This window comes from Pygocentrus nattereri, chromosome 16 (genome assembly GCF_015220715.1).
Source record: "Pygocentrus nattereri isolate fPygNat1 chromosome 16, fPygNat1.pri, whole genome shotgun sequence".
Classification (NCBI taxonomy): Eukaryota; Metazoa; Chordata; class Actinopteri; order Characiformes; family Serrasalmidae; genus Pygocentrus; species Pygocentrus nattereri.
The window spans coordinates 15,764,672-15,778,735 of record NC_051226.1 but is presented as its reverse complement, the minus strand read 5'-3'; the positions used below and the strand labels follow the sequence as shown (position 1 = coordinate 15,778,735).

General features: G+C 36.5%; 1 protein-coding gene across 3 annotated transcripts in view; it reads left to right on the top strand.

The window, feature by feature from the left end:
- myo5b (myosin VB) overlaps positions 1-14,064 on the top strand; it is a 74,253-nt gene that overhangs the window by 37,612 nt on the left and 22,577 nt on the right. For all 3 annotated transcript variants that reach the window (XM_037546021.1, XM_037546020.1, XM_017718932.2), the window contains exons 6-17: positions 912-1,055; positions 1,193-1,274; positions 1,853-1,960; positions 2,072-2,181; positions 3,719-3,984; positions 4,252-4,333; positions 4,521-4,661; positions 4,967-5,089; positions 6,417-6,500; positions 9,759-9,905; positions 10,100-10,197; positions 12,428-12,514. In XM_037546021.1, the coding sequence (XP_037401918.1) occupies positions 912-1,055; positions 1,193-1,274; positions 1,853-1,960; positions 2,072-2,181; positions 3,719-3,984; positions 4,252-4,333; positions 4,521-4,661; positions 4,967-5,089; positions 6,417-6,500; positions 9,759-9,905; positions 10,100-10,197; positions 12,428-12,514 (1,472 nt within the window). The remainder of the gene's footprint in view (positions 1-911; positions 1,056-1,192; positions 1,275-1,852; positions 1,961-2,071; positions 2,182-3,718; positions 3,985-4,251; positions 4,334-4,520; positions 4,662-4,966; positions 5,090-6,416; positions 6,501-9,758; positions 9,906-10,099; positions 10,198-12,427; positions 12,515-14,064) is intronic.

Sequence of the window (14,064 nt, the reverse complement as noted above, 5' to 3'; positions counted from 1 at the left end):
TGTATCATAGAATCAAGCATGGCCTATTATTCTACTTCATGTAGTTAAACAATACATTTCTGCTAATGTAAATTTTTTTTCAAAAGTTGATAATTTCCTATTTTTTAAAAGCCTTATTTACAATATACACACTTATAAAGAAAAAAAGAAAGGTTCTCCAAGGGTTCTTTTGTACAGAAAATGGTTCTATATAGAATCTTGAACACTGCATTATTAAGAGGCCACTACACTTACCTATCAAACATGTACAGAGCTGTGCTAGCAAAGAGGATGTGTTTCTAGAGCCATTCCCCTCACTGCCTTTCCACAGTGCAGACACACTTCAACTGAAGCTTAAACCCTGGTGTCACACTGCCTGTTTGAGCTGATAAGAGCAGGGCAGTCTCAGTCTGCCCTTCAGGAAGCAAAGTGAACGTCTGAGGAGACCAGCTAAATCTTCCACTCAATTAGTGATATCGTCTCAGTCCAAATGAGCCCTGATGATAGAATAGAGCTCTCAGTATGCAAAGAAAGACAAAAACACACATTTTTGCCAGTGACCTATAATACCACAGTTCAGTGCAGGACAGAAGAGTGATCACTTTACCTGCTTTTAGTGTCATTATGTGCAGAAATTCGCAAACAGTTCTCCTTAGAAATATCTCCTGAAAGGCTTGTATTCAATGACCATTTTGCCTGGAAATGGAATAATCAAACTGTGTTTGCTAACTTTTGTATGAGAATAAAATAAAAATAAGCCGCTGCAAACCATAATATTGTAGTTACAAATTTCAATATTTTCCATACTTTTTTTCCACCTTTCTCAAAAGCACATGGCAGGCATCAATTATTTTGAGCCCCTGGTACGAACAGATTGTACCTGCTGACAGCATTGCAGGCTATTCTCTCACATACATGCTTTGTCATTGCAGGCTATCGGGAATGCAAAGACGACACGCAATGACAACAGCAGCCGCTTTGGGAAATATATTCAGATTGGCTTTGACAGGAGATATCACATCATTGGTGCCAACATGCGGACATATTTGCTGGAGAAGTCCAGAGTAGTTTTTCAGGTGAGTCTGGTGTGGGAGGAAAGCTTTTAGCTTTAATTGCAACTTCAGCAGGAGTCTGTCGATTCCTCAACGTCTCTGGTAAATAAGGTGTTTCACAGAGTGTTTACTTTAGTGCTGAAGGCAGTATATTTTTGCAGGCTGAGGACGAGAGGAACTACCACATCTTCTACCAGCTCTGTGCTTCAGCCTGCCTACCAGAGTTTAAAGATCTAGCCCTGAGTGAGTAGTCCACTAACCTTCCTTTTGGATAAGAGCTAGAATTTGTTCCGCATTGTACTTTCTACTTGCTGCTTTGCTGTTACTGCATATTGTTGTTTAGCATTGGTTTGGACAGAAGAGTATAGGATGCTCTTTTTCTGACTTTTACATATTACAAATTTGCACAAAATAAACAAACAAAAAGCATGTCTCAATTACATTTCCACATATTATGACTGCATTATCACTTGAAGTATACTGAAACACATTGATAAGGCCAGTATGTGACATAATTCAGACTTGCCTGCATTATTTTGACCAAATTAGCATGTCTTTCTTTGGCTCATATGAAAGCCTTGGTTTGTTGCACCACCTAGAGAAACGCATTAGAAGTATCTGGGACTGGGTCACAATGATCAGAGCACACAGTAACTAAAGAAGGTGATTTATTAGAGGGCTCTTTCACGCAGTGTGTTCTTCTGCAGTGCCAGCACTGCAAAAGCCAGTGTTTTAATATTGTCAAACAAATGTATTCTGTAACCTTATATTAAGAGAAGTGTTGAGTGTTCTAAACATTACCACATTTTCTTTGTTTAAAGCCAGTGCAGAAGATTTCACTTACACCTCTCTTGGTGAGAACATCTTCATTGAAGGAGTGAATGATGCTAAGGACTTGGAGAGAACAAGGGAAGCACTTTCACTGTTGGGTGAGGGTCACATTTTTCACTACCATGGTTTGAAAATTTCATATAATCAAGACTTTTTAAGTGTCAGGCACTTTGTTTATGCACATGTTAACACAAAGTTGTGTCATACAGGTGTTAAAGAGAGCCATCAGATGAGTATCTTCAAGATAATTGCCTCCATCTTGCACCTTGGAAATGTGGACATTGTATCTGAGAGAGATGGAGAGTCTTGCCATATTTCTGTAAGTGCTTGATTACAGTTTGACTTTATCCTATTTCTGGTGTTATAGTAGCCTTTCTCACTTAAATTATGTGTCCTTGGCTTTTGTTAAATTTAATTTCTCTTTTTAAAGTACAACACTGCCCAGGATTCAGAGACCCCCCTTCATTTGTTTAATTTCCACTCAAAACACACATTAAATAAGCATCATTTATTATTCAGGAGACATTTCTAGAGATATTATAGGTAAGACAATTAACATAAGGAAGTGGAAAGTCAAAACCAGAATTCAACAAATTATTAAAAGACATGGAGAAAACAGGACCCCTAAAAACTGAGCAAAATCTGATAAACCCCCAAAACACTCACCATCAGATAAACAGTACTTAAAGCTTTTATCTTTGAGCAAGAAATAGGAGAAAATCAAGCTCCACTTTTGCTTAAGATCTTAAAGCATCCACAAGAGTTTCTATCCGTTTTTCTACTGTGACAAGACCACTCAACACTATAAATCTGAACGCATGTGTGGCTGCTAAGAAGCCCTCACTGAGAAAATAAAATAGACAACAAAGAATATTTGCAAATAAAACAAAGAAGCTGCTGGTATTCTCAGAACAATGGACTGCCTATCCCAGAGTCCTGACCTCAACACCACTGAGTGTATTTGGGATTGCTTGGACCATGAGAGGCAGAAAATGTTACCAATTTCTGAGACTGAATTTTGTAGATGTGAAAAAACATATTTGCAGAATTCTTTGAAAAACTGAAAGTGAGCTTCTGAAAAGAATGTAAGCTGTAATAAGGGTAAAATGTGGACACCCTAAATACTAATAAAATTATATTATATTTAATTGTTACAGCTTTTGTGTAATTATCAGTTAAATGTATGTTTTCTTCTTTTTTCCTAATGCTGTAAAAATAAACAGCTTCTGTGTAATGGCCATTGTGACTGGTTTTATGCAGTACTAGTCTTAAGTTTCTTACTTCTGTAATTTAAGACTAACACAAACCAGTTTACAGTGTTTCCCATGTAATTAATGAATAATAATCATTAAGATGTAATTGGTCTGGAGAATCAAAAAGTTGTATAACCTTAGAAGTAGGGGTGGGCAATATGGCAATAAATATAATACACAGTCACACTACACTATTGGTGCAACACTACCATCAAAAACTCTGAATACAATGATGTTTATTCTTAACATTTCACATTCTGTACTGCACTAACCACTTTAACAGGAATAAACGTGCTCCCTTTTCAATGAAACATGGAGTTGGTCAGTGTTCTTTAAGCAGTGACGATATCTACAATATGCCCACAGAAACATATTGCATATCATGATCATGACCAACAAAATTGGTCACAATAATGACAAAATATCGTCATATTGCCTACCTCTACTTAGAACTACTGTTTACTGTGCACTGAACTTGTATGTGGTTGAAGTCTTCTTTTCCTCACTTTCAAAAGTAATTTTTATAGGATTAATAAGTTTTAGGATTAATAACCTTGTGATTTGAGAGTTTAAATCAGTCCCTGAAACTGTTTCACATTGCAGAGAAATGACCCTCACCTGCAGCATTATTGCCAGTTGCTGGGTGTGGAGCTGGAGCAAATGGAACACTGGCTTTGCCATAGGAAGTTGGTTACCACATCTGAGACCTATGTGAAGAACATGTCTCGTGCCCAGGCAGCTAATGCTCGTGATGCTCTGGCCAAACACATTTATGCCCATCTCTTTGACTGGATAGTAGAGCATATCAACAAGGCTCTGTACACCTCCTCCAAGCAGCACTCCTTCATCGGCGTGCTGGACATTTATGGGTAATTGTACTGGGATGTATTACACTTGGCAGTACCTGTGTAAGATTTATCAGAATGTTTTGTGTATTTTGTTTTTGTTATTCGTGTTTTATGCAGTGATTGATTTATAATATATGGAACATTAGTCTTTTGGTCTTTAGGTCTTTTCCTAAAGTGACATGTCCTTAGAAAAGGAAGAATTAGAGCTGAAAAGTTTGTATATGCTAGGATTTAGCTCTTTTTAGGAAAAATAGCCTTCACAAACCAGCCAGTTTTATGTCTTAACAGATTTGAAACATTTGAGATCAACAGCTTTGAGCAGTTCTGCATCAACTATGCCAATGAAAAACTTCAGCAGCAGTTTAACTCGGTGAGTAATGGAGAAGAAAGCTACCCACTGGCACATTTTTTTCCTGTTTTTTTTCCGTATGTCCATATTCCCTGTGTGAAATATGCATGACTGTATTCAGTCACAGAGATCATGCATGCCTGAAACAGCATTATAAATTAAAAAAAAAGAATTATTAATTAATGTGTTTTCCATGTAATTCTTGCAGCATGTGTTTAAACTGGAGCAAGAGGAGTACATGAAGGAGCAGATCCCATGGACACTCATTGACTTTTATGACAACCAACCCTGCATTGACCTCATAGAGGCCAAGCTTGGTATCCTGGACCTGCTAGATGAGGAGTGCAAGGTTAGTTCTGTTCTGAGCGATGGAATTTAGTTCTCCAGAAAGTGAATGATGAGCTAAAACACTCTTATTAAACTAGACTCATGTCTGCCTGAGCTGCATATTTGCATTTAATGGCTCATCCACATTTAAAGACTTTTGAAAATGAATAGGTTATTTATTCATTTTTCCCATCCGGTCTAGCATGAAAAATCTTTGAAGTTATTGAGCATTATTTGGAGCAGCATCAAATGAGTCCCGCAATAGGTAACCCAAATAGAAGCCGTTGTTGGTATTCTTGCCTTTTCTCACTCTTTTTACTCTCACAGGTTCCTAAAGGAACAGATCAGAACTGGGCTCAGAAGCTTTACAGCAAACACCTGAGCAGCCAGCACTTTGAGAAGCCACGGATGTCCAACAGCTCCTTCATTGTTGTCCACTTTGCGGATAAGGTGGGTCATCTTCAGTTAAACCTGGATTAAAATTGCATCATACTGTGGATGCATTTGGTCTGAATTGCAACACACATTGTGCTGGGTCCTCCCAAACATTATCTGAACTGTCTGTTTGGAGGCTGCAAATTGGTCTCTGAAGTGCTGCAGAATAAGAAGAGGATCAATGCTTTGTCTCCATATTACTTATATAGAAAAGCAATGCTGGAGCACTGTAATGTCCAGAAGCTTATGTGTATGGATAATGTATTCAGGCGCTGTTCTCTCAAGAGAGTTCCAGAATACTTTAAAGATTTTTAGTGTCTTTCAGAGCTAAAGTGTTCCAAGTTGTTGGCTGAAAGTTCAAAAGTTTGGAATCACTTACCTAAAATTTGGAATCAGTGTTTTCAGTTAAATTAAAACAGGTTTGGTTGTGGATAAATGTGGATAAAAAAAAAAAGAAAAAGCTTCTTATACGCTAGTCCTGTACAGCTTCAGGTTTCAAATAATTACTAGGACATTTGGAAGCTATAAACAAAAATGAAGATTTGTTCGATTCTCCAGAACAAGAAACAAAGCCAGAAGCTGGAGGATTATAAAAAAAAATTAGAAAGCTATAATAATCAGTTATAATGAAATTTTATATCCAGACTTCATCATGTTAAAAAAATTCCTTTTGGTGTATAGTTTTAACATTTAAATTCACATTTAATGGCAAATAATTCCAAACCTTTTATTATTAAGAGTGCATCAGCAGAAGAGTGCTTATACAGTGACCTTTATTCTTGTTATAAAGAGTATGCAGGCTAATATTGCAAAACCATGTGCAGTAATTAATTCATGTGACATACAGTAAGACTAATTATAAGCTAATCTTCTGCAGGGGTGTGTATTTTGACACTTGGTCTGTAATTTGCATCACCACTTAAAATTTCATTACAAAACACACTCCATGACATAGATGTATAAAAGGCGTGTTTGTGTAAATATTGTCTCATCTTTTCCTGTCTCAGTGAGGTGTGTTACCTGCAGATTGCCTCTGGTGGTTTCTAATAGTAGTTTTACTGTCATTAAGAACCCAGGAATAGCTTAGTTCTACTTTTGGCTCTGGAAGACAACATTTGAAATCGGAGCTGTGTCAGAGGATACAGGATCCTGTAACACAGTACTTAAGAGCTTTTGACAGACAAAAGTGAATACAACTGAGAGAGCTTAACCTTTTTTTCCTCCATACTAGATCGCATCTTAATTTTCAAGGTGCCGTGTTACAGATTTAGAAATTCTCAAGTGTGTTTTTCTGACTTTTCAGTGTACATGTTCAACCCGATGACAATGTTTCCTCTATCAGGTTGAGTATCAGTGCGATGGCTTCCTGGAGAAGAATAGAGACACTGTGTATGAGGAGCAGATCAACATCCTTAAGGCCAGCAAGGTGAGACAGGAAAAGAGACCTCTCCTCCATTAGGAGAGAATCTTTGATGTGCATTAACAAACTTGGTCATATTTTGCTGTGAACATTTTCATAGAACCCTTTAGCACTTTAACTTTGAAAGCCCAACATGTCAAACAAGGCTAGGGAGTGGTGCTGATGTGCTCAGTTTATTTGAAAAACTAATGTTTTAGATGGATGTTCTTATTTTAGGGATTACAATTGTTGCAGTTCATATATTTATGCTTTTTAAAATTTTTCTTTCTAAAATGTTTACTCTATTTGTGAATGACTTACTTTTAACTCTATATACATAATATTTGAGTCTGTCTTCGTGGTCAGTCATTAACGTTTATATAAGTGTGCATGATCGCATGTTCTAATGCTGGTGTCGGAAACCAGCAAATACCAAATCTCTACCAAATTACACTTATTTAAAGTTATACTTATAAGTGAGAAGCTCCAAGATCCAAGAGGATACACAAGTTTACCAGACATTTTGCCTCTTATGCTGGTGAGAAAACTGTGAACTTAGTTATGAATAAGAAAGAAAAATATACCTCATGTACTGTGTGCTTTATGATACATGAAAAGAAAATGCACATAAGACATATTATCTGGAACTCCATGCTTTCTTTTTCCATGTGTAGACGTATCTTAAATAAGTACCCAACTGGGTGAAGTTGTACTTGCTATTTAACCATGTGGTATGAACAACTTTCCAGTAGACCCCCAAAACCTTTTTTATTTGTGCATTTTTTTATACTTTATACATACTTTTTATTTTTTATTTTATTTATTGTTATTTTATGTCATATTTATATTTATTTATTTTAATATATTTCTTACAGTTTGATCAAATTAACAGGGAGTTTAGCCATCTGACTTTCTGCTTTTGATAGCACTGGTCTTTACTGGACATTGCACTTCCTATTACAATTTTTGTTGAACTAACAAGCTTTGAGGTTTTGGTATATATTTCTCATGAGAATGCAGCTACTGAAGGTGGGAAAGGTTTAGCATAAATTACAAGGTCTTGAAGAGACAAGACTAACATTTTAACATTATCTCAAACTAAATATTTGTAAACAAAATGGTAGCTGATCCTGAGTGTTGTAAGAAGAAAGTACAGGGAGGTAAATATTCTTTTTAAACCCGGAAAATTTGCAGTGCCTAATTTTGGAAATCCCGCCATAGAAATTAGGTCATTTGACTGTTTCACCAGTAATCTGTTTAGAAACAGAACACATGCCACTCTCCTGTCTCTGCTGAAGCTCGACTGTATTTGTCTCCTGAAACTGAACCCCCGTGTAATTGTGTAGAACTCTGTGCAGCTGCAAACTTAGTTAATCACATGTTCTGTGACTGAGTGGTTAAAAGATTTAAATGGATAAGGATTTCATAATGTTCCCCTTTAGACAAACACATCCTGACCTGATCTACACCCAGCAGACACAGTATGGGCCAATCAAGATATAAGAATAACAGCCGTATGCATCACATCTCTTGAGCAGAGAGGATTGACTTATTCTAGGTCAACACTCACCTCACTTTCTTTGTGTTATGTCCTGAGGCTGGAGACAGTGTGCAGAGGAAGGCGAGATAAGTTGATTTGTACATAAACAGAAAACTGCTTGAGGTTTGAACTCTTCGCTGCTGGTGAGCTGATAATACAGAGAAACAAAACCTTTAAAACCTGGAGTAGCCGTTAATTAGCTTAGGGTGGAACTAATGAATTTTCAGTTTAAATATAGCTTTAACTGAAGTGTCTTTGTAGTTTATGGAACGTGCACCACAAACTATCTAGGCCTGCTGAAGAATTTTTGCTTCTTAAAATTTTTATGAAGATTTCCTTTGAGATGTTTCCTTTGCGCAGTGTCAGTGTACTGGCAGTAAAACAGACAAAAGTAAATCATACAAAACAAAGGATGCAAATAGAAATGGCACAATAACCTTTTTTCTTTTCCCATGCCATTACCAGTATTGAAATCTTGAGTCTCGACTGATCTTGACACCAATCTGTTGTTTCTTCTGTATTTCACTTAAACCACAATACCATTTTTTTCTGTTTTGATTCTGATACTGAGAGTGAACCTTTTGAGTATTGGCTGTTACTGATACAAATTCCATTACTCCATTAAAGATGATCATCTTAAGTGAAGAAATATGCAGTAAATATCATAATACACAGATTTAGTGAGTGCTATTTCAGGATAAGTATGTTAAAGGTTTAAACAGATTCCCTCTTTTTTCACTCCAATACACAGAATAGATATGCAGAACACAAACCTCTGATGTTTGCCCAGAGGTTCTAGGTTGCTAAGAAACTACTGATCCTTTAGCTTAGTTGTAGCCATCCAGACACAAGAGACATTGCTTGAGTGGCACCTATTTGGGAAAAATCTAGCAGAATATAATGTTGCATTTTTCAATGTCTGAAAAAACAAGATATCAGGCTGCAAGATATCAGCTATACACATGTTCTAATTATGTTATTGGTGCCTAAATTCCACAAATAAAAACACGCTCTGAGTGTAAAGACATTTGTTCTGGTTTTTTGCTGCACTATCTGCACCCCAGCCGTTAGTCATTGTTCTTTATTATGCATTGTGTCAGCATTACTGTATATCTGTCCCATCAGACTTATCAGTGGCTGAAACATAATAGGGCTATCAGTATTCTCCCTGAAACAGCACAAACTTGGCTTCCTCTCTCTCTCTGTTGTATGATTGTATGTTGTAGTGTGTGGTACAGTGAAATGTAGTGTGTTTATCCCTTTTAGAAGAACACATAGAAGAGGCCTCCCATGTGCATTACATGTGGAATGAATAATAAATAAAAAATAGGGCTGTCACTAATAACTACAATCAAGTACTCTCTTGATCATTTGGATGATTATTTAAGTAATCAGAGTGTTTTTTTTTTTTTAAAAGACCAAACATTAGAATTGGTCTTGTACAGTAACAAAACATGCACAGCCTTTAAAAGATTCCAAGATATTTTGGGGGAAAAATATTTTGAAAAGACAATTTGACAAAAATGCATTTGTCACTTGGCAGAATGTATTTATTTCTACATTATCATTAAAATTGCCAACTAATCATTGACAGTTTATCAAGGAGGTACGTTTTTATTGATGGATCACTAGTCAATTTGGAGCATTTCAGTATATTTTAAGAGGTAAAAGCAATTAAAAACTCGCTTCTCGTGTCTGCTCAACTCAACAACATTGTTCTGATGCTTGTGGTGTTCTGCCCTCAGTTTCAGCTAGTGGCAGATCTCTTCCAGGATAGAAAAGAGGTTCCAGCTCCACCCTCATCTGGAAAGAGTAACAGAATCAACATCCGTCCTGCTAAGCCCATCATCAAAGGCCACAACCGTGAGCACCGCAAAACTGTGGGCCACCAGGTAAGTACATGAAGTCCATGAACAGAAAACTCTCATGTTCAAAAATGATGTATGTATTATTACCAGTACTCAGTAAAGGTGGACAAAAAGCTTAAAACCTTACCAGATTGTAGTTTAAGTTGATTTTTGTGTCTGTATTGTGTTTTAATATGGGCACAGCAATTCAAACAATGTTTGTAATATCTCTCTTCTAGTTTCGGAATTCCTTACATCTTCTGATGGAGACTCTCAATGCTACTACCCCTCATTATGTGCGCTGCATTAAACCCAATGATGACAAAGAGGCCTTTATGTAAGTGTTGTTTATACTTATAATGTCTATGTAGTCGTCTAATCTATAGTCCCAATTCATGAATAGATACACTAAATAAATAGTGTGTATATTGCAAAGCTAGATGATATACAGTCTGTCCTGCTATACTGGCACTGGTGTCTGTATTGCTAAGCGTAAATTGTATTGATAGATAAAAAGGTAAGTAAATCGCCAAGTTAACTGGAAATTAAATATTGTGCTTTCTGTTAAGATAATGCTCCCCATGGTGTAATTTTAAATGTCAAAAATGGAAGGAAGCAATCCAGTCAAAACTACCCATTAGACTGTTAAACACTATTTGACACAGACTTGCAGTACTGATCATGGCTTCAATATTAACATTAAAAATGCTAACTGTGTTCATAAAAGATTGTAATTGAATGTATAGGTACCACCTAGAATTAGTGTGTCTTGTACATATACTTGTGCAGGGTTATTTTGGATAATAACCGATTGTATTGTAGCACTGGGGGGTTGATGTTGCCAGGTTTGAATGTGTTGCTTCAGCCCCAGTGCTGGTCTTCATTTGTATTGCCCTTGGGGCTGTTCAGTTGGTGTCTACCATCAGGTATACACCTTGAGTTTGTAGCAAGGGGAGACCTTTTGTTATCTGTTGTGCATACCTGCCTTGACATGGAGTCTTATTGACCTTATGTTGTAGCTAATAAACAGCAGTTTGCTCATGAGCTCTGAAACTGAGCTCTGAGCCTCTGCTGGGTTCCAGCTGCCACTGAATTACCACTGAATTGCCACTGAAAAAAGGTACTACTCTGTCACTGGGGCAGTACCCCTCTTGTCACTGTGGTGGTACCCTCAGGGGTACATCCCAGTACCTTTAGTCAGGGAACATAATTGTACCATAATCCATTAAAGTGATATTTTCCAAACTTTACTGACTACACACACCCCGTCTCGTCTCCAAGCTTTTTATTTTATTGTTCTGATTTAAAACGTTTGTTTATGTAAAGATACAAATATCTACTTTTCCACTAGGAAAAACTCGTGTAAGGTACACCATTGGACCCTTAAACCACTGTTGTACCTTTGAGGGTACACTTGCATTGTTTATACCTTGATGAATGAATCATGTACCTGCATAATACGTTCATTTCTAACAGTGTATACGTTATAAAAGAGCTGGTGACTACACTTAAGATGTCACGGAGAGATTTTCTTTTCCTCTTATTTATTTACATGCAAAAGTTTGTAGACAATGTGCCATTAGATTTTCAGTGTTATTTGTTAAGTATGAAAGCATACCTGCGAAGCTTAACATAAAGCAGCTGTTAACTGATACTTTATATATGGTTTCATGTTCTGCAACTTGTTAGTCATTGTTATTGTAAAAAGGAGAGAAAATTAGTGGATTATGGCCTTGTTCCTTAGGTAGCACTCGGCAATGTCTACACAGATTTCTGAATCATTTAATCAATTACAAAAGAGAGCATGCTCGTTTGTATTAAAAGAATATTTTTCAAACTGTCCCCAAAATATAATGGGCAGTGCACTAATGAACTATTACATGTAAAGCAATTGGAATTTTATATTTATGGGTGTAAACATTAAAATCAGATCATATAGATGCTCTTTCATATTTCAGTGTCTGAAAACCTGATTTTTGTGTCTCTGACATCCGGGCGGCAGTGTTTACCTTAATAAGCGTAGAGATATCAACAGACAGAGACTGCTCAAACTCTTCTCTGTCCATGTAATCCATATGTCCTCGCATCTCCTGTATGCAGTATTAATACATTCTGATTAATATATCAGAAAACATTTTCATGGAAAATGGTAAATTCATCGCTCTGGCGTCTGAAAAGGGCTTTGCCTTGTTTTGTTTATGTCCTTTCCACACATTCCTGAAGACAAGGGCCTCTTCATGAAGACTAAATTGAGAGAGGTTTCTTTGTCACATGCTTGGTGGGGTTGTTAGCAAACAGCAGAGATTTGTGCTCAGAGCTCAGAGTGAAGCAGCCTCCCAAATGCCTCTCACACGAGAGATGTGTACGATCCTTAAGAAAAAAATAAGGTAGGATTTTCTGGACTGTCCTGACTTTGTAAGGTCAAATTTTGTTCTTTTGTGTTCCTCTGTATGGTCTGTAGTGGTTTTTTGTGACAATGTTTAAATTCTGCAGTCAGATTTTGATGCTGATGTTATGCAGTTATTTGAGCTGATTTTAATAGACTCTTCTGTTGATTCTTCAAACAGGTTTGATTCCAGAAGAGCTGTCCAACAACTACGAGCATGTGGAGTTCTGGAGACCATCCGCATCAGTGCTGCAGGATATCCATCCAGGTAATGATGACAGGTTCACTGAATCCTCTATAGAATCTTTGACTAGTAGAGCTCAACTGATATGAAATTTTTGTGAACGATACAGATTTGAATTTTCTTTGGGGGCTAAAAATTCTAAAAACCAGTAATACTGGCAAATATAGTTGTATATGCATGTCTTGCAGTTGAAACAGTACTTTATTGATAGACATGATTATAGCAGTCGTCACACTTCTTAAACTGAAATAAATGACAAATATTGTAGCACTGGCAGTAGAGTTATACATAATCCTTACAGTTTTGATTTCTGTTCATTTCATTATTTTTCTTATTTGTTATTAGTTGTCCTCATAAAAGGGTTGTTTCCTCACATGTTCAAGCTTAAGTTTACATACTTTTAAATACTTTTTTATTTGTTTGCATCACAGTGATGTAATTATACAATGTTGCCTCGTATTGGGATCCACAAAGGCACAACCATAACTAGTATTGCCTTCTCATCAGGAGATCTCAAGACTCTAGATGCCAAGGCCAAGAAAATCTCTAATTAATTGCATTTTGCACAATATTTGAACCAAAATTGATAAAACCACAGATTGTCATTATTGTACAGTTTCATGATCCAGTCGATATATCAGTCAGGCCCTAATTTGAAGTGTATATAAACCATTTTAAAAAATCATGTTTATTTGCCAAATATGTTAGCATGTATTATGTATTAGTTTGTTTTAGCATTTGGTCACAACACCAACATAATTTACACATTGCACCTTCAGTAAACAATATTTACAATACACACAGCTTGGTCTGGTGCATAACTAAGGATAAGAATGAAAATATTAGCTGATTGGCAATTAGATTGTGTAATTATTGGTGCATAAAGTGACACTTCATTGGATAATCTACTGTAGACTGTTGTAGATCTTAACTTGCGTTCACTCAAAATATCTTACCCTTTCAACTAATTACATTAGCATTTCTCTAACCCTAAAGGTAACATTTCACTCTAACCCTACACCTCCAACTCAACCCAAAACCTAAGTCCTAGCTCTAATCTTAGTCCTAATCTTAAACCTAACCTTAACACTGTTGAGAATCAGATACTAAATAGTTTATTAACACTGAGTGTCTGTAGATAGACTAGGACTATCAAATTAAATATGGACCATATCTAAATATCATTATGCAGTTTTAGCTCTAGTGCCATTGTCAGCTCACTTTAGTCAAGTCAGCTTTTATTGTCAATACCACAGTATGTACAGGACATAGAGTATTGAAATTGCGTTACTCTCAGACCCCATGGTGTAAGCATTGAATTATAAGCTGCACTTATTTTATTGTACTGCACTCTGTATTGTAGTTTATTGTATTGTAGCTTATTGTTATTGTATTGCATTGAATGGCTCAGAGTTCTGCGTTCAACTCTGTTTCTTTTTCTCTTGGTGTCTGCAGTGACATATTTGTTTCTAGCAGGATCTGAGCTCAGGACTGTCTTTTTCTCTAAGCTATTGGTAACTAGCAAAAATACTTTCTCTAGATAGACAAAGCACTTCTTGTAAGTCTGCTAAATG